At 51.4% G+C, this 17,563-nt stretch overlaps 1 protein-coding gene across 1 annotated transcript in view; it reads right to left on the bottom strand.

Moving 5' to 3' along the window:
- The window catches only part of Myo15a (myosin XVA), a 54,614-nt gene extending 46,189 nt beyond the window's left edge, over positions 1-8,425 (bottom strand). The window contains exons 1-6 of the mRNA XM_059269378.1: positions 4,856-8,425; positions 3,027-3,109; positions 2,415-2,478; positions 1,781-1,890; positions 1,388-1,462; positions 1,120-1,210 (exon numbers count right to left, since the gene is read on the bottom strand). Of these exons, the coding sequence (XP_059125361.1) occupies positions 1,120-1,210; positions 1,388-1,462; positions 1,781-1,890; positions 2,415-2,478; positions 3,027-3,109; positions 4,856-8,425 (3,993 nt within the window). The remainder of the gene's footprint in view (positions 1-1,119; positions 1,211-1,387; positions 1,463-1,780; positions 1,891-2,414; positions 2,479-3,026; positions 3,110-4,855) is intronic.
- Between the last annotated feature and the right edge of the window lie 9,138 nt (positions 8,426-17,563).

The raw sequence follows: 17,563 nt of genomic DNA, 5'->3' as shown, positions 1-17,563 counted from the left end.
GCCTAGAGCAGAGAGGGCATGAGTCAACCCCCAAGAGGTCCTGCCAAGATGGCCACCAGCTGTAGCATTATAGCCATTTGCCAGCTGGGAATTTTGAGAGGCCATGGTTCTGGACACTGAGCCCTGGATTCCCATCATCTGAGTGGACACCTGATGGGCATCTCTTCTCCGCAGTTCCTCTTCATCCACGCTGCCTGTGGTCACTCTTGGTTTAGCCCTCTTCACACTGTGACTGGATCACACTGTGGCACGTCCCTGACTGGCTTTGCCCTGCACCTGAATGCATCCTTGTACACCGAGTGCCACAGACACTGGCACCTGAGCCCCTGGCCTTTCTGATCCAGACTCCACATTGCCATTCTGATGTCCTGTGGGCACCCTAAACCTGCTTGCACCTTTGCACAAGATCTGTCCTTGGCCTCCTCCCTCTTCTCAGGTCTGCTCAGGGCCTCATCTCTGCATTGTGCTTATAAAGTTGCTCCCCATTCTCTCTCTTTCCTCCACCCTCCTTTTTTCTCCTCCACATACACTAATACTACTCTTTCCAGTATACATAATTTACTTGACAGTTACTTAGATTTTCTTCTTCTCCACCCCCTGCCCTGGAATGTAACTCCCACACAGTTGTAAACATTGTCATGAGATGCTCTGTTCCTTGCCGAGTCCGGAACACAGTAAGGCCTCAGTAAACCTTTACTGAGGGAATGGATGAGCTTCCAAGAGTGCTGTCGGGTTGCAGGATTTAGTGTTCTCATGTCTGATCAGCAAACCTGAAGTCTGCTGCTGCCTCTGCCTCATGCTATGGCCACACTTGAACTTGTTCAGCATCTGGGTATGAGACTATGGTGGTCCTGTGCCATAACCAGAAGGACATGGTCATGCTGGAGACACTAGAAAGTAAGAATGGCTTACCTGTCTGTCCCTTGGCACTTCCCTGGGGAAGATGGAAGACAGAGAAGCCTTGCATTGAGCCACCCCGCTGGCCTATCTGGAATTCAGTCTCCCTCCATCCAAAGGCACAGTCAAGAGCCTGGTCTCTTGGGGGTGTACTCAGCAAGGGTGGGCTGGCGATCCGAAGCAGACAGGGCAACCACATGCTGGCTTGGTAGTAGTTCTTACCTGCTGCATGACGTCTCTTCTCTGGTTCATGGCAGCCAGGCAGCGGAGAATCAGCTTCGTGGCCTCAGTTTTTCCAGAACCACTCTCCCCACTGGCCGAACACAGGGCCAGAGCGTCAGCTTTTCTCTGCCTCTCCACATCCACTCCAACCCATAAGCCATGGGGTGGCCCAGAGGGACCCAGTGCCCTTCCTGGGCGCTCATAGTAGGCTCGCATCTCACCATCTAGATGTCTGGATGCAAAGCGACCTGAGCGCAGCTTGGCTCACCTGATGATGACACACTGGTTTTGTTTGGCATCAAGCATTTTGGCGTAGGCGAGATTAGCAATTGCAAAGAGGTGCCTGGTGAGACAGGGCACTAGGCATCACTGTCTCTGACAGTCAGTTCCCACAGTCCCAAGACTGCCAGGGGTTAGGGGGAGGGGTATCTATCTCTGTTCAGCCAAGCAGCCAGTGCTACCCACCTCTCACCCCCAGTCAGAGCTACAGTGGCCTCTAGAGGAGACTGGGCCAAGCCTGGGGAGAGACTGCACTGAGTTGTGGGTTGCCTACTCCCATTCATCCCCAACTGATGGCTGAAAGGCATCCAGGGGCTCCCCAAGCTCAGAGATGGACCTAGGGCACCCTAGGGCAACTCCTCTGCATCCCACAGATACTCACGGGGGATTCTCTCCTAGGGCACGCCCGCTGTACTGCTGCACCTGCTCTGGCCCGTAGATGGAAAACATTTGGTATGGGTTCACCGACACCAGAATGCTGCCGATATAGGTCTGCTGATAGACGGGGACTTTAGCGTCATGGTTGCCATGGGCATCTATGGCTCCCTCTTCCTGCTTTGGAGCAAGGAGTCCCTTTCCAATGGGACATGTGTGTGCCTCTCTGGCCTCACTCTACTGTCTAACCCTCTACAGCTCAAGAGGGCCTGTGCTTTAATGAGTCCTAGGCTCTGCACAGGCTGAAGTTGTGAATGTGAACAGAACCAGGCTCTTTGGCCTTAATCAGGCCAAGATGGCATGTAATCTCCCGCCCACCTCATTTATTCATGGTCAGGCCCAGGCTGCAGGCATGTCTGCTCCATGCCAAGGTCAACCTCCACTGTCTAGAACAGAGAAGCAGTAGCACATGTGCCTTGAAGTCATCAAAGCCTTTACAGGTATACATGTCTTTCAGAAGTGGCTCCAGGCCTCAGGCCCTCTGTCCCTTAGCTCTGAGGTCACAGGTTCCCTTTCACCCTTCTGGCCACCTCTAGTCTAGAATCCAAGAAGGTCCTTGGACTGGCAAGCCCCAGACTTACATAGATGAGGTTTCGTTCAAATCTGGTCTTTAGGTTGGATAGCACAGTAGTCTCTTGGAGGTCTCTGGAAGGACATGAGGTACTGTGAGGGTCTCCAGTTCTGGCACAGGCTCCACCCTACTTGGCATGGTGTCATGGTCAGGTGTGTCTGCCACTGACCAGCTATGAGTCTTGGGCAAGATCGTTCATCTTCTTATGCCTCAGTTTCTTCATCTACTCAATGGGGTAGCAAACCTCATACCCACTTTGTGGGACCCTGGTGGGCACTGAGGCAGAAGACCTGAGGCTGAATTACTATGGTGGGAGAGCTTTAGGGCTTTACGACATCTGTCATCATTTCACAGCAGCTGCCCATCATACCTCCCTTGTGGATGAGAAGTTGAGGCACAGAGCAGAGAAATGATAGGTCCATGGCTGCACAGCTGGTAAATGGTAAGGCTGGGATCTGAACCAAGGACTGTCTAACTCACAAAGCTTTGATGCGCACACACTTGGCTTTTGCGACACTTCATGACACTATTTGCCAATGGGGAAACTGAGGCTCTAGATGTGTCCATCGGGGTTGGGAGTTCAGGAATCCCACTAGGACATCCCCCTACCCCACCCACTTACTGAAGCTGCGTCATGTCCTCTACACCATCTTCCCTGTGCTGCTCACGGGACCACACAGAAGGCAGGTTGCGTATGGAGTGCATCTGTGAGAAAGAGGGGCACGCTGGAGGCCTGGGCAGACCCTGGCTTGCACACACCAGGCAGCTGCTCCCATGGTCCTAGAGGAACTTTAGGGTTAGATCCTGGGGGGTCTTCCAGCCTCTTTGTCTCAGAGTGCAGTGGCCCATGAAGACTGTGTACAACCGTCACACACAGGGACGTGAGTCTGTGTGTAAAGTATCTTGGGGGAGCATGCCTATGCGTCACAAGTGTCCTGCTCAGGGAGCGAGCACACGCAGATACATTCACAACCATGTACACAAGTGTCTGTCCCCTCCCCCACCTCTGTCCTCTCCGTGTCCCTACCCTGCTCCCCACAGATCCCGTGTGTTGGCTTGTGGGACAGCTTGATGACCTGTGTCATGGCGCATGAGGCCTCTGGGAAGACAATGATGGAGGTTGTCCCGGCATGGAACCACCTCCTGCCCAGGGGAAGTGTGTAAATCCTGCACATGGACCTACTGGAGTGGCACTGCAGTTCTCACAGCTCCCATGCATATCTGTGGTCTTTCCGTACGCTGTGGCTATGTGCACACCCATGTGCTCGACTAGGGGCACATACTCATATAGGTATTCTCAGCATCCACTTGGAATGTACCTGTGGGCGGCGGCTACGGTCCTCCCACCTTGAGGATCTTGAGAGTAGGAGTCCTGATGCCAGCTTGGGGCTGAAGGATCTCCCCAGTGTCCATTTCTATGTACACATGTATGTGCCCACTCAAAGGGTAGGCCACATCTCCATGGATGCCATGTCTGCTCAGACTTGGCACACACCTGCTCTCCTTGCTCATCCCGTGTGCCTCATCCACATTCAGGCACACGGACCTGCAAGGCTCTGGGTCACTGCGAGCATACACATAGGCAGCCTTGGCCTTTCCCATCCCAGCTGCACCCTCCCTAGGCAAGGAAAGAGGATACAAGAGGGCCTGCCCGCGGCTTGCCTCACGCTGTTGTTAAGTAGGGCGCAGCAAGTATCAACCCTTCCTGCCCTGGCCTCCAGCCCACCCATCTGCTCACGTGCTTGCCAGCGGCCACAGACCCTGAATAATTCAGCCACTCACGTATTCCAGAGTGAGGAGGGCCCAGGCATCCTTGCCCCTCACCCCTGGGCACCCTGTGCCCCGCTCCCGCAATGCTGCGGCCCACACAGCCCGGGGCACCCGTCGCCGGGGCCAGGGTCCCCCTAGCAGCCAGGCTGCCCCGGTTGCCATTGCTAGGCCAGCTTGTTGCCTGCTCTGTGGGCACGGTCTGCAGAGATGAAGTACCGCCTGTCACTGCTTGCCCCACCCCTTCTGGGTGTCCCCAGGGAGGCTAGAGTGATCATCTACCTCCTCCAAGGGCCACCCAGCATCCAGATCACCTTCCCCCATGTATGCCGATGCCAGTCATGGACTTGGGCTCCCTGAGACAGACTGCCTGCCTATACCCCACAGACTCCTGGCTTCTGGGACTCAGTTTCCCTACTCTGCCATGAGACAGTCAGAAAGTAGGATCCTGTACCTCTACCTTCATCTAGTCCTTTAATCCAGGGCCTGCCTATGCTGGACACTCCTTTGTGCAACCCCCAGATGCCCTGCAAGGTCCAGGCAGTTCTCCTCACCTTCAGAAGGGAGACAGAGGTCCATGTAGACAACCACTTGCCGAGGCTGCCCGTGCCTCCTCAGGCCACCTCCCGTTCTGGGTCTTAGGCCAGAACTCCCAATCCCACCCTCTGACTCGTGCCCCCATACCTTGTTCTGCCAGCTTTGGGGGCCAGGCTTTTTCCAGGGGCCCCTTTGAGACAGGCAGTCACTTCTACGGCCCCGGAGGTAGGATTGAAAGGAGTGGGTTTGTACTCGTGGCCAGGGACAGTGAGCATCTGTTGGTGGCCAGAGGCGGGACCAGCGTAGACTACAGGCTTTAGGTGCTGGGCCATGCTCTGGGTCTTGGTCTGGATGCTCTGGAGGCTGCAGGGGAGCAGACCCTTTTCGCTGGAAGGAGCTCAGCCCTCGTACTTGAGGCAAGACGACCGCAAACCGCCCAGGCTCAGCCTGGGGTTTCTCCCCTGCCTTGAACAAGGGTCCTGGGGCTCTGGTGGGGGCCAAGGGAGCTGGGGTTCTGGACAATGTCTTCCAGCGGCGCCATAGTGGCCATGTAGCCCTTGCCTGCTTATGTGGGTCCAGTGGGTATGAGAGGCTGAGTTGTAAATCCTTCCTCTCTGAGCAAATATTTTTGTTGGGAGGTGTTGGGTTCAGGGTCTCAGGCTCAGCTGGTGGCTGAGGGTCCCCTGGGGTGACTGCTTCTTCAGGATTCTCCAAGCTTGGGCTGGCTGACTCAGTGAGTTGCCCAGGCCCTGGGTCATGGTGTTGGCTCAGGAAGATACCAGTTAGATTGGAGGCTTGGTCCTCAGGCTGTGGTTCATGCACAGGGCTCATGTGCTCATGCAAGGGGTTTTCAGGCACAGGAGAAGTCCTGGAGAAGCCTCTAAGGCTGCCTGCACTTTCTGGCCATGGAGAAGGTGGGCGCTGTGTTGAAGGCATGTCCACATCCCAGCTGGGGGCCAATGGGGGCACTGTCCAAGGCGTCTCTGAGTCTTCTGGTTCATGCTGGTTCTCTTGGTGCTCCAAAGACCCTGTGGCCCAGGGTCCAGCACTGGGTGGTGGGTGGTAGGGCCTATGTACCCATGGCTTCACAGCCCGAGTAGGTGGCTCGCTGAGGCGCCGCCAGGTCCGTGGAAGGCGTGAGGGCAGGTTGAGGGACCGGTGCCGGGGACCATGGGTCAGGAGTGGGGGTGGTGAAGGTGGTCGGCGAGGACCTAGCACTGGTGAGCGGGGTGGGCGCAGGCGTCCAGAGGCTCGATGCAGAGAGAAGGTCTCCCGAAGTGACTGAGGCCTTCTTGGAGGGGGTGGGAAGGGTGGCTGGAAGGGGCCCCTTCGGAGGGATAGCTGAGGGGACAATGGCCCCAAAGGTGAGTGGTAGCCTTGCCCTGGCAGGCTCCTCAAAGAGGGCTGGGGTGAGGGCAGATTGGGCCTTCTCCTTGACCCTATCAGAGAAGCCCTGGGGAAGCCAAAAGCTGCCCCTCGGCTTCGAGAAGCTCTGAAAGAGGGCCGGGGTACAGGAAAAGCCAGAAGGTCAGGGGTAACCTCTGGGCTCAGAGGAGGGGGCTCAGCAAAGCCCCACCAATTTGCTTGGGGTGTAAAGGGCACATGAGCTGGGGCAGCCCAGGGTGGTGGATGCTGGCGGAGGGAGCCATAGGGTGAGCTGTAGGGGGAAGCTAGCCGCGGAGGCCTGGAAAGGGTTGGAGAGAAGGGCGGAGCTGGCGGTGGGCCAGGGCTGGGAGATGGCCCAGGCCCTGGAGGGGAGATGAGTGCACTCCAGTGGGTGAGGGTCCGTGGCGTGGGCCTGGGTGAGGGTGGGCCGTGGGAGTTGTTGTTGTTTCGAGCCTGTGGCTGACTGCGTCTCAGCACAATGGGTGTGTTGGGCCGATCAGGGTCCATGCCGGCCAGCTTGTAGCCAAAGCGTTTGTAGGCTGCTTCCCTGACTGCGGGCCGTCCCCCTCGGGCCTTGTGGCTGCCCCTGAGCCGCGGGATGGGCTTCTTTTCTGACAGGGTCTTTTTGAGGAACCGTGCCAGTGAGGTGGCTGGGCGTGGTGTTGGGTGGCCAAACTCAGGGCCAAAGCCTAGGCCTTGGCGGGCACGGAAGGCTGACAGGGCCCGTTGCAGGTTTCGCTGGCGTGGTGAGAGGAAGCTCCAGTAAGGGTGGGTGTAGGGCATCGTGGGCACTGGAGGCATCTCCTCCTCTTCATCCTCTCCCTCTGCATCCCCTAAAGGTAAAGGGATGTCTAGAGAGGGTGGCAGGGGCACCTCTAGCTTCTCCTTCCCAAACAGCTTCACCTGAGGCCGCGGGAAGAGGCGGAACTTCCGGATGAGGGACAGCTTGGATCTGGCTGGCTTGTCCATGCCTTGCTGCTCAAAGAAGGCGGCACTGGGAAGGCGGAAGGAGGTGCTCTGCCGTTCTCCGCCCACTTCTTCAGGCTCCTCCAGCTCTGCAATGTCATCCATAGGGTAGGCATATGGGTTGTGGGGCGACAATATGGGTGGTGGCACCCAGGGGTACATAAAAGCTGGCTCTTCTGGATATACATAGGGCACCCCAGGGGGGTAGATGGCCTCAGCTCCACCACCATAGATGCCTTCAGTATAGGGAACGCCGTAGGGATCGAAGTAGGGTATGTCATAGGGAGTGTCATATGGAAAGTCATAGGGTGGATACAGCATGTGGTGAGGTGCATAGGGATCCAGGTAGTAGCTGTATGGGTAGGCCTCATCCTCAAAGCTGTTGTGGTAGCTGTAAGGAGATGAATACCCTGATGGGGGCGCATATGGGGGCTCAAAATCATCGTAGCCATAGCCATATCCATAGCCGGGGTAGAGGGTGTCACCATAGTAGTCAGGATGGTAGTAGTTGTACGGGTCTCCGGATGGATACCCGTAGTCGTCATAGGGTGGCCAGGCTGGGCTGTATGCACCAAACCCAGACAAGTAGGGCTCCTGCTCCTCGTAATGGTGTAGCGACTGCTGGTCATAGTAGTCGTCGCCTTCACGGTGGTAGTCATAGTATTCACCCAGGTCCTGGAAGCCCTCGAGCCCATACAATGACTTGCGGGAGCCTGCATGGCGGAATGGGGCTTCGTCCTCAAAGGGCAGGAAGCCCACGGGCTCCCCAGATGAGTAGATGCTGTGGCTGCGGGGGAACCTGCGGAGCCGGCCTCCATGCCGCAGGATCTCAGCGCCGGACGGGAAGGGCAGCTTACGCGAGCCCACTCGGGAGCTTGAGCGCTGGAGCCAGGCATCCACCGTGGCCTGCTCACTGCCTGACTCCTCTGCCTTCTTGAGGAGGAACTTCTTGGTCAGCCAGTTAATAGCTGTGGATGCCTTGCTAAGCGACTGGGCACGAGGCCTCAGGCGGCCGTAGCCACGCCGTCCCGGGAAGCGGATCACCATGAACGAGGGCTTCTTTCCCTTCATCGCCCGCTTCTTTTTGCCCACACGCATCTGCGTCATGAGCTTGGATGTAGACTTGAGTACAGTACGGGCCTTCTTCTTGCGTTTGGTCTTCTGCGGGCCAGTGTGGAGGCCCCAGAAGAAGGCCGATGCGCTCCGGAACTGACCCTTCTTGGAGATCTTGGGCGTGCGGTCTCGGAAGCCCATGAACAGCCGAGAGGTGCCCTTCAGGCTGCGTTTGGGTTTCTCCGGCTCCGGGGCCTTCTTGCCCTTCTTTCCTTTCTTAGCTTTCTTCTCTTCATCTTCCTCTTTCGCCATGGTGGCCTCTGTGCCTGATGGGCCTGGGGTTGGTGTCACAGGTTCAGGGCCTTGGAGGCACTGCTTGGAGACCAGCTAGGTCTTCTCGCTTGTGACTAGACCTAAGTCTCCTCAGTGTCTGAGCAGCTGGGACTAGCTGGGTGGCGTGGAGAGGCAGGATCCATAATTCATCCTCTAGACTAGCCTTGGGTTTCACCTTTGAGAGGTGGTGGAAAGTGCTTGGGTGTTGTTTTCTAGTGGGGGTAGACTGGGAGGCCTGTGCTGGGCAGCAGCCTGGCTTTAGAGTCACCATGGCAACAACTTGCTGACTCTGGCTAAGCCTTCCTGTGTCCTAGCTGGCTAAGCTCCAAAGAGAATGGTCACTTAACAGAGGGGGACATTAACCTTCAGAGGGGGACGTCATCTGCCCTAGACCCCCTGCATGGGCCCAAAGTGGAGACAGGTCTCCTGAGGCTACGATAGGGTACTCACAACCCACTACATCACCTTGGAGGGGAACTGGAAGTGAGAAGCAGGTGTCCAGGGCTGTGGCCAGTGTAACGGGAGCTGGCCAACCCTGGGAAGCTGAATAATGCATCACGGAGAGCCTGGCTGCTGCCTCATAAAGCAGGGCAGGGTGAGCGTCTCTGCGGGTCACGAGGAGGGGCAGGGCACTGAGGAACAAAAATGAAGCATGGCCCAGCTCTCCAAAACAGCCATTGATTATGTAGCCTCAGGAAGGCCCTTTGCCCTCTCTGGGCTGTGGCTTCCTTTTCTGTAGAACGGGAGTGACAGGCTATGCCCGGCTTCTGTCACCAGGGAGAAGTGGGACCTAACAGATGCTGGATAGTTTAAAAGGCAGGAGGAGCCTCTTGGTGGTGTCCTTACCACCTGAAGACCTGTGCTATTGGTAATGTGCAGCCAGGAGGCTCATTCCTGCCCTGGATCTGATCCACAGGGATTCACAAAGTCTGGAGGAGGAGGAGGAGGAGGAGGAGGAGGAGGAGGAGGAGGAGGAGGAGGAAGGTGAGTGTCAGGTAGCTAGTTAGGCTCAGCAGCCTTGGGGACTGTGAGAATGGACACACACACACACACACACACACACACACACACACACACACCAATTTTGAACCCTGTGTCCTATTTCCCTAATAACAGTAAGTTTTAGAGGGTTTGCAATGTCACCATTGACCTTCTTAGAACTTAAAATGCTACGTGAAAGGAGGGAGGGACTCACAACTCGCCTTCTTAAGATTTAAAGTACCATATGGAAGAGAGAAAGGTCGGATAGCCAGGCTTTGTTGAGGCCCATCGGGGGAAAGCTATTTCTCCCTGATAAAACATGACTAGTGCCGGGCATGGTGGTGGGTCTCTCTATGTAATTCTGGCTAACCTGGCACTCTCTGTGTAGACCAGGCTGGCCTTGAACTCACTGAGATCCTCCTGCCTCTGGCTCCGGAGTGCTAAGATTAAATATTTGCTTATTTCTGAGACATGCTTTCTAGCCTAGACTTCAAATTCCCTTTGTAGCCCTGAGCTCTGATCCTCACACAAGGCTTTTTAGTTTTATTTTTAAAGATTTACTTATTTAATTTAATTTTATATGTGTGGGTGTTTTGCCTACATGTGTGTATGTATACCATGTGTGTGTCTGGTGACTGTAGAGGTCAGAAGAGTGCATTGGATCCCCTGGAACTAGAGTTACAGATGGTTGAGAGCTGCCATGTGGGTTTGGGGAATTGAACTCAGGTCCTCTGGAAGAGCAGCCAGTGCTCTTTACTGCTGAACCATCTCTCCAGCCTGTTCCTAATTTTTAAAAACTTTCATTCTGGGGTGACCGAAGAGGGCATCGCATCCTATCCGACATGTGCATGGTGTGTGTGGTTGGAGCTGTGGGAGGGGCAGTAGTGTTACTTGATCCAAACTGATTCTCTCTTTTCCTCTGCATCTTTTTTTTTTTTTTTTTAAAGATTCATTTTATGGGGCTGGAGAGATGGCTCAGCAGTTAAGAGCACCACTGACTGCTCCCCTGGAGGACCCAGGTTCAATTCCCAGCACCCACATGGCAGTTCACATCTGTCTATAACTCCAGTTCCAGGGGATCTGATGCCCTCACACAGGTATACATGCAGGCAAAAACCCAATGCACATAAAAAAATAATTAAATTAGAAACAAAACAAAACAAAAACCTAGTACCCACTTCCTAATGAAGTTATAAGCGATACCAGCTCTCAATTAGTGTTATGTTAAAAAAATAATAAAGATTCATTTTCTATGTATGAATGTTTTGCCTGTAGGTGTGACAGCATACCATGTGCATGCCTGGGAGGCCAGAAGAGGGCATCAGATCTTCTGGAATTAAAGTTACGGATGGTAGTGAGCCACCATGGGCCTTCTGCGAATTGAACCTGCGTCTTCTGTAAAAGTAACAAGCATTCTAGTGTTCTACACTGCTTAGTCATTTTCCCAGCCTCCTCCTCTGCTTCTTATCATGTATCACTCTGTGTGTGTGTGTGTGTGTGTGTGTGTGTGTGTGTGTGTGTATCATCTTAGCAAGCTTGCTTTCTGTTTCTTTCCCTACTGGGGGACATCCTCGAGGATCAGAATAATCAAGGCCAAAATAACAGGCTAATCAAGGCCAAAACAAACAAACAAACAAACACAAGGTCAGGCATGGTGGCACTTGCTTTAAATCCCAGCACTCAGCGCTTGGGAAGCAGAGGCAGGGAAATCTCTGTGAGTTGGAAACTAGCTTGGTCCAGGACAGTGAGGGCTACATAGAAAGACCCTGTCTCAAAAACAAAACAAAACAAACAAACAAAAACCCCAAATTAAGGCTGTCCTGGCTGTTCCCTCTCCTGCAGTTTCTCTTAAGTGCTGAGTAAGTGTCCACTTTAGGTCTGCCCTGGCTAAGCTTCCAGTGTTTTCTTCTGAAGACAGTTACAGTGTTAAGAAAATAATTTTTTTCTAAAGATAAGATAAAAAGAAACCATTAAGTAACTCGGTGGAAGAGGAAGCGCAAAGATTCTAAGAGCAGAGATGGAAGACACCAAGGAAACAGTGGCTTCCGGAGGAGACAGCAGGAGTGATGCACATATGAACTCACAGAGACTGTGGCAGCACACACAGACCCAAGCCAGACGAGGTCCCAGCCCTGAGGGGAAAGTGGACACGAGCTCCCACCCCTAACCAGGAAGCTATTTGCAACTGACAATCTCTTGCAAAGGAAGCATTGCTTTTCTCCAGTGGAGTCTCACTGGGTGTACGAACCATTTGTAGATGATCTGAAGCATCGGTATAGGAAACATCCTATCGGTAGACGGGAACATAAAATGAACTCAATAGTATTTTTGGAGAGATTTTGTTTCATTTTGCTTTGTCTGGGTATTTTTTTTAAATCTTACTAGTATTTTGCTTGTGTTTTCCTGTGTCTTTGTGTGTGTTTCTTGTGCTCTTCTTTATTTTTTATTTTTTTAATTTTGCCTGTTTGTTTTCTGAAGAGGAAGAAGGTGTGGATCTGGCTGAGTGGAAAGGTGGGAGGGGAAGGGAAACTGACCAGAATATACTGCATGAAAAAAATTATTTTCAATAACAAAAAGAAAAAAAGGGAACTATTAAATAAATGAAGAGACATAAAAATTATTGGCCACCTTTAATCCCAGCACTTGAGAAGCAAAGGCAGGTAGATCTGTGATTTTGAGGCCAGCCTAGTCTACATAATGAGCTCCAGGACAGCTAGGGGTATGTACAGAGACCCTGTCTCAAAAAATAAAAAAAATTATTGGCAAGCCAAGCATGGTAGCGTAGGCCATTAATTCCAGCAATCAGGAGGCAGAGGCAGGCAGATCTCTGTTTGAGGCTAGCCTGGTCTACACAGATAGTTCCAAGCCAGGCAGGGCAATATACTGAGACCTTGTCTAAAAGAAAAACAAAGTTATTGGCACAAAATATGGATTTGGTAAAGAAGGTTAAGGAAAATCTTTTAAGATGAAAAAAGATTTTAAATGTCAGTCTTGTTCTCTAATATTGTTCTAAAATGGAAGTATACTGGGCTGGTGAGATGGCTCAGCAGTTAAGAGCACTGACTGTTCTTCCAGAGGACCTGGGTTTGATTCTCTGCACCCATATGGCAGCTCAAACTATCTGTAACTCCAGTTCAAGGGGATCCGACACCCTCTTCTGGCCTCCACAGGTACCAGGCACACATGTGGTGCACAGACACACATGCAGGCAGATGCCCATACACATAAAATAAAATGGAAATATGAAAAAGGGAAAACATATTGTAGAAGGTGGAAATGAGTCATGAGATGTATGGGAGCCAACTTAGACAGTACACACATGATTATGTTCACTGTAATCAGCGGTATTGAAATGCTTCCTAAGGTCAGATAGTTGCTAGATGCTTATTTCTCCAGCCAGTCTGCTGCAGACAGTTGGAAGAAGTGCAGGAGTCATCAGGCCCTAGACACTCCAAGTTCACGTGTAGATTTGTTTTTTGGGATGTTGACATAGAAAGGTCCAAAGGCCTAGAGGAAACTACTTGTAGATCAAGAACAAGCCCAGCTGTTACACTGAGCACTGGGAAAGAATGAATTTCTCAGGCAGTTAATAACCTACCACCTCAGAAACTCCAGGCCAAAGGAAGGATTCTAAAGGGGCAAGTTCTTTCCACAGCTGTGAGAAACTAGGGCACTGACAAACAGCTGCCCTCAGAGGGACAGGGTCCCCTTCTGCAAAGGGGACCTCACTAGAAGGGATGGATGTCCCACTCTACAGGGAGGAGAGGCCTTCTACTCCAGTGATGGCTGCCCTTAAAAACTTAGGGGAAGGGGATAGATGGGGGGGGGGGGAGTAGAGGAGGGAGAGGAAACTGTGGTCGGTTTGTAAAATAAAGGAAAAAAAGTTAATTAAAAAAAAAAAAAGAAAAAAATATGTACTCTACCAAAAACAAAACAAAACAAAATAAAGGAATATCAGGTTTTATTTTGTTTTGTTTTGTTTTGCTTTCCTGGGCTCTTGTCTTTTCTGGGGTTGGCATAATTGTGTTATTGATTTGTTTGTTCGTTTGTTTATTTATTTGGTTTTTTGAGACAGGGTTTCTCTGTGTAGTTTTGGTGCCTGTCCTGGAACTCACTCTGTAGACCAGGCTGGCCTTGAACTCATAGTGATCCGCTTGTTTCTGCTTCCTGAGTGCTGGGATTAAAGGCGTGTGCCACTGCTGCCCAGCAATTGTGTTATTTTTTGTTTAGACCTGGTATTCTTAACCTTCTTATAAAATTTGCGTTTTCTAGTATACAAGTTCCAGGCTAAACTCTTGTGATACAGGGACTTCAGCTAATTTCTACTATCGGGATGCAAAGCTTCCCTGTAACTGGGAGTCTCAGGGTCCCTCCTAGGCAGGGACTGTACCCCTCATCAGCATGTAGGACCTATAGAAAACAGGCTGGAGGGACGATTCAACAATTAGAAACACTTGTTCGAGCAGAGGACCTGGCTTTGCTTTCTAGAACCATATGGGTGCTCACAACCATTTGTAACTCCAGTTCCAGGCAACCTGATACCCTCTTCTGGCCTCTGTTGGCACAGAAATGCACATACACATACACAGACAAAACATTCATGTACATACAATTTTTAAAATTATGTATATCGATCATTATCCTTCAGCCTGCCCAAAAGACTTCTAGAACCATGGCTCCCAGGGGATGGTTATGACAGAAAATAGGGCAAAGAGCAAAGTGAAAATATCCACATTAAGACACCAGACTGGAAACATTTCTCATCAAGGCCAACCTGTATCTCGCGTGCAAAAAGCATACCTTACAAGGATACCATGGAGGTTCCAGCCTGTGGGGTGCAGGCACCACTGAGTTGCTGACCTCCTCCCTTCCCTCCCCCGCTCTAGCCCACTTCTTCCCGGTGCTTTACTGATGAACCATTTCTTCTTCTTCTTCTTCCACGATCCTTATGTCCCCATCCACTTTCTTGTTCTAGGACACAAGAACCTGGAAATCCCAGGAGGCACCCACTGGACCTCAGAATTCACTCTAACGGGGGTGAGTGGGGCGGTGGCAGCATCAGGACAAGATGTTTAAGGTCTTCCTTAGCTACACAGTCAATATGAGGCCATCCTGGGCAGTATGAGACCTTCTCCCTCTACCTTCTCTCCAAAACACCCATAGCAGTCTAAATTGCCCTCCAAACATACTATTGATCCCTCCCTTAAGAGTCAATCCAAGCCGGGCGGTGGTGGTGCACGCCTTTAATCCCAGCACTCGGGAGGCAGAGCCAGGTGGGTCTCTGTGAGTTCGAGGCCACCCTGGGCTATCAAGTGAGTTCCAGGAAAGGCGCAAAGCTACACAGAGAAACCCTGTCTCGAAAAAACCAAAAAAAAAAAAAAAAAAAAAAAAAAGAGTCAATCCAAATGAGGCTGTCAATCATGGGACAGGAGACCATCCCTCAGGAAAGGTGATCTTCCTGAAGAAAAATGGGATGACTATCTCTTAATGCAAATATACCCCAGAAGCCCTTCTGTGATAGAATTGTTTACAGAATTGTTTTAAGCTTTTATTCTTTTATTTATAGTGTGTGCATGCATGTGGAAATCAGAAGACAGCTTCAACTGAAGTCAGTTTTCTCCTTCCACCATGTGGGACCTGAGGATAGAACGTAGGCTATCAGGCTTGGCAACAGGCACCTTACCTGCTGAGCCACCTTGCTGGCCACAGATCCTCACTTCTAAGCCTGCCTGCCTAAAACAGTCAATCTAGGTCTGGAGAGATGGCTCAGTGGTTAAAAATGCATACTGCTTTCGCAGAGAACCCAGGTTCCCAACCCCCACATGACAGCGCACAGCTGCCTGTAACTCCAGCTCCAAGGGCAATGTGACACCTTTGGCTTCTGTGGGCACCTTCACTGATGCACACATACACATAATTAAAAATAAAACCATTTTGTTTTCGTTTTTAGAGACAGAGTTTCTCTGTGTAGCCCTGGCTGTTCTGGAACTCACTCAGTAGACCAGACTCAAGCGATATAAATGCCTCTGCCTCCTGAGTGCTGGGATTAAAGGCTTGCACCATCACTGCCTGGCTACATTTTTTGTTTTTGTTTTTTACGTTTAACTTTTGGGGCTGGGGAGATGGCTCAGTGGATAAATGATTGCTGTGTAAACGTAAGGACTTAAGTTGGGGATCTTCAGCACCTACATAGAAGCAGGGCACAGTGGCCTATGTCTGTAAACCGAGTTGTGGGGTTGGGGGAGCCGGAACAGGTGGGTTATTCCTGCAGCTTGCTGGCCAGCCATTCTAAATGAAACAATGAGCTGCAGGCTCAGTAAAGGGCCTGGTCTGAAGAAATAAGGCGGAGAGTGATAGAGGAAGACTCCCACATCAACCTCTGATAGTCACACACCTGGGTGCAAGCATATGCAAACACACTACGCGCACACACACACACACACACACATAAGGTGTAGCTTTTCTTTTCCAAACTCCTAAGCCTGATGACTATCTATTTTCTCTCTCATTTTTTTTTTTTTTTTTTTCTGTTTGCTTTTATTTGAAGCAGGGTTTCTCTGTGTAGCCCTGGCTGTACTGGAACTCGCTCTGTTGACCAGACTGGCCTTGAACCCACAGAGATCTACCTGTCTCTTCCTCCCAAGTGCTGGGATTAAAGGTGTACACTACCATGCCTAGCCTCATCCATTCTCTTTCTAAAGACCATCCATTCATGCAACTGCTTGCAGACTTTTTCTGTAAAGCACACCTGCTTTACTTGTAACTCAAACCATGACTTTGTCTTACCCACCCTCCCAGGAGTTGCAAGGTCCCAGCTGCTTACTCTCAAACTCCAATGAAATGATCTTCGAACTTTCTCCTGAGTCTGTTTTATTTTATTTTTATCTTTTTGAGACAGGGTTTCTCTATGTACCCTGGCTGTCCTGGAACTCGCTCTGTGGACCAGGCTGACCTTGAATTCACAGGGATCTACTGGAGTGCTGGGATCAAAAGCATGTGCCACTACCGCCTGACCTGTTTTATTTTTATTTGTGAGATTGCATACCTGCAAAAGGGACCCTGATTCTCTGAAAACAACGAGGGAGAAAAGACAGGAGAGGAGATAGAGGCTGTGTGCTGCGCCTGGGAAGGCCAAGGAAGCACGGATTGAATGCATGATTGTTTTGCAACATGTGGCACCAGGAGCTGTTTGGTGGAGACACTGATGGGTGAGGGAACTGCGCCTGGGAAAGTAAATCACAAAAGGGAGGTGGACAAAAGGGAAGATAGCCTGGGCACTTAACCTTCTGGGTGAAGGTACACAAGGTAAAGGACACTTGAGAACACAGCAAAAAGGAGCCTTCGGGAGCTAGGAGGGATCAGAGAAAAGCAGCCCGCTCACTCTGACCTAGGCCTTGGGTCTCTAGGATTTGGAGTGAACTTTCTCAGTGGCATTTTGTCATGGTAACCCTAGCTAAGACAGACTAGATAGCAAATCAACTGTATAGACCCAGGAGTTTATCTATCTATCTATCTATCTATCTATCTATCTATCTATCTATCTATCTATCTTTTGTGGGCCCTGCACAGACTCCTCTACCCTGGAGAGGGAATACAGGTGGATGTGGGGTATCAGAGAGGTATTTCAAGTTGGGACTTTGAGGCAAGACAGACAAGGAGTGAGGCACCAGGGCAGTGAGGGGATACCTCATTCCTTAGAAGGCCAGATGAGCCTGGGATTTCTGTTGAGGGATGTCTGGAATGACAGAGGAAGGAATCAGGGTGGTTGACAGTTCCCTGGTGACATGAGTTGGTAACCTTGGGGATGCTTGGGGTGGGTCCTACCCAAAAGGCACAATGAGCTGCCATATCACTCTATTCTAGGTGTACATAGGTACATTCCTTTCACTTGCAGGCTTAGACTGTAGGACCAGAATGGCTAGAGCCACACAGCCCAGGACAGGACAGATGGGGACACCTGACATATAAACATATAGCTAGTCCAGGAATCAAGTCAGAATCAAGTCAGAACCGTCTCCGACCCAGCTCCCCACCTTTCCCACCCACCCTGGAAGAACAGAGCAGGCCTGGACTTGGTTGCTGCCAAGTGAGCTCATGGCCTGAGCATCCTCTCCCGGACTGAGGCTTTCCTGCAGT

Source organism: Peromyscus eremicus, chromosome 8a, assembly GCF_949786415.1.
Source record: "Peromyscus eremicus chromosome 8a, PerEre_H2_v1, whole genome shotgun sequence".
NCBI classification, from domain to species: domain Eukaryota; kingdom Metazoa; phylum Chordata; class Mammalia; order Rodentia; family Cricetidae; genus Peromyscus; species Peromyscus eremicus.
This window is presented reverse-complemented; position numbering and strand designations above follow the sequence as displayed.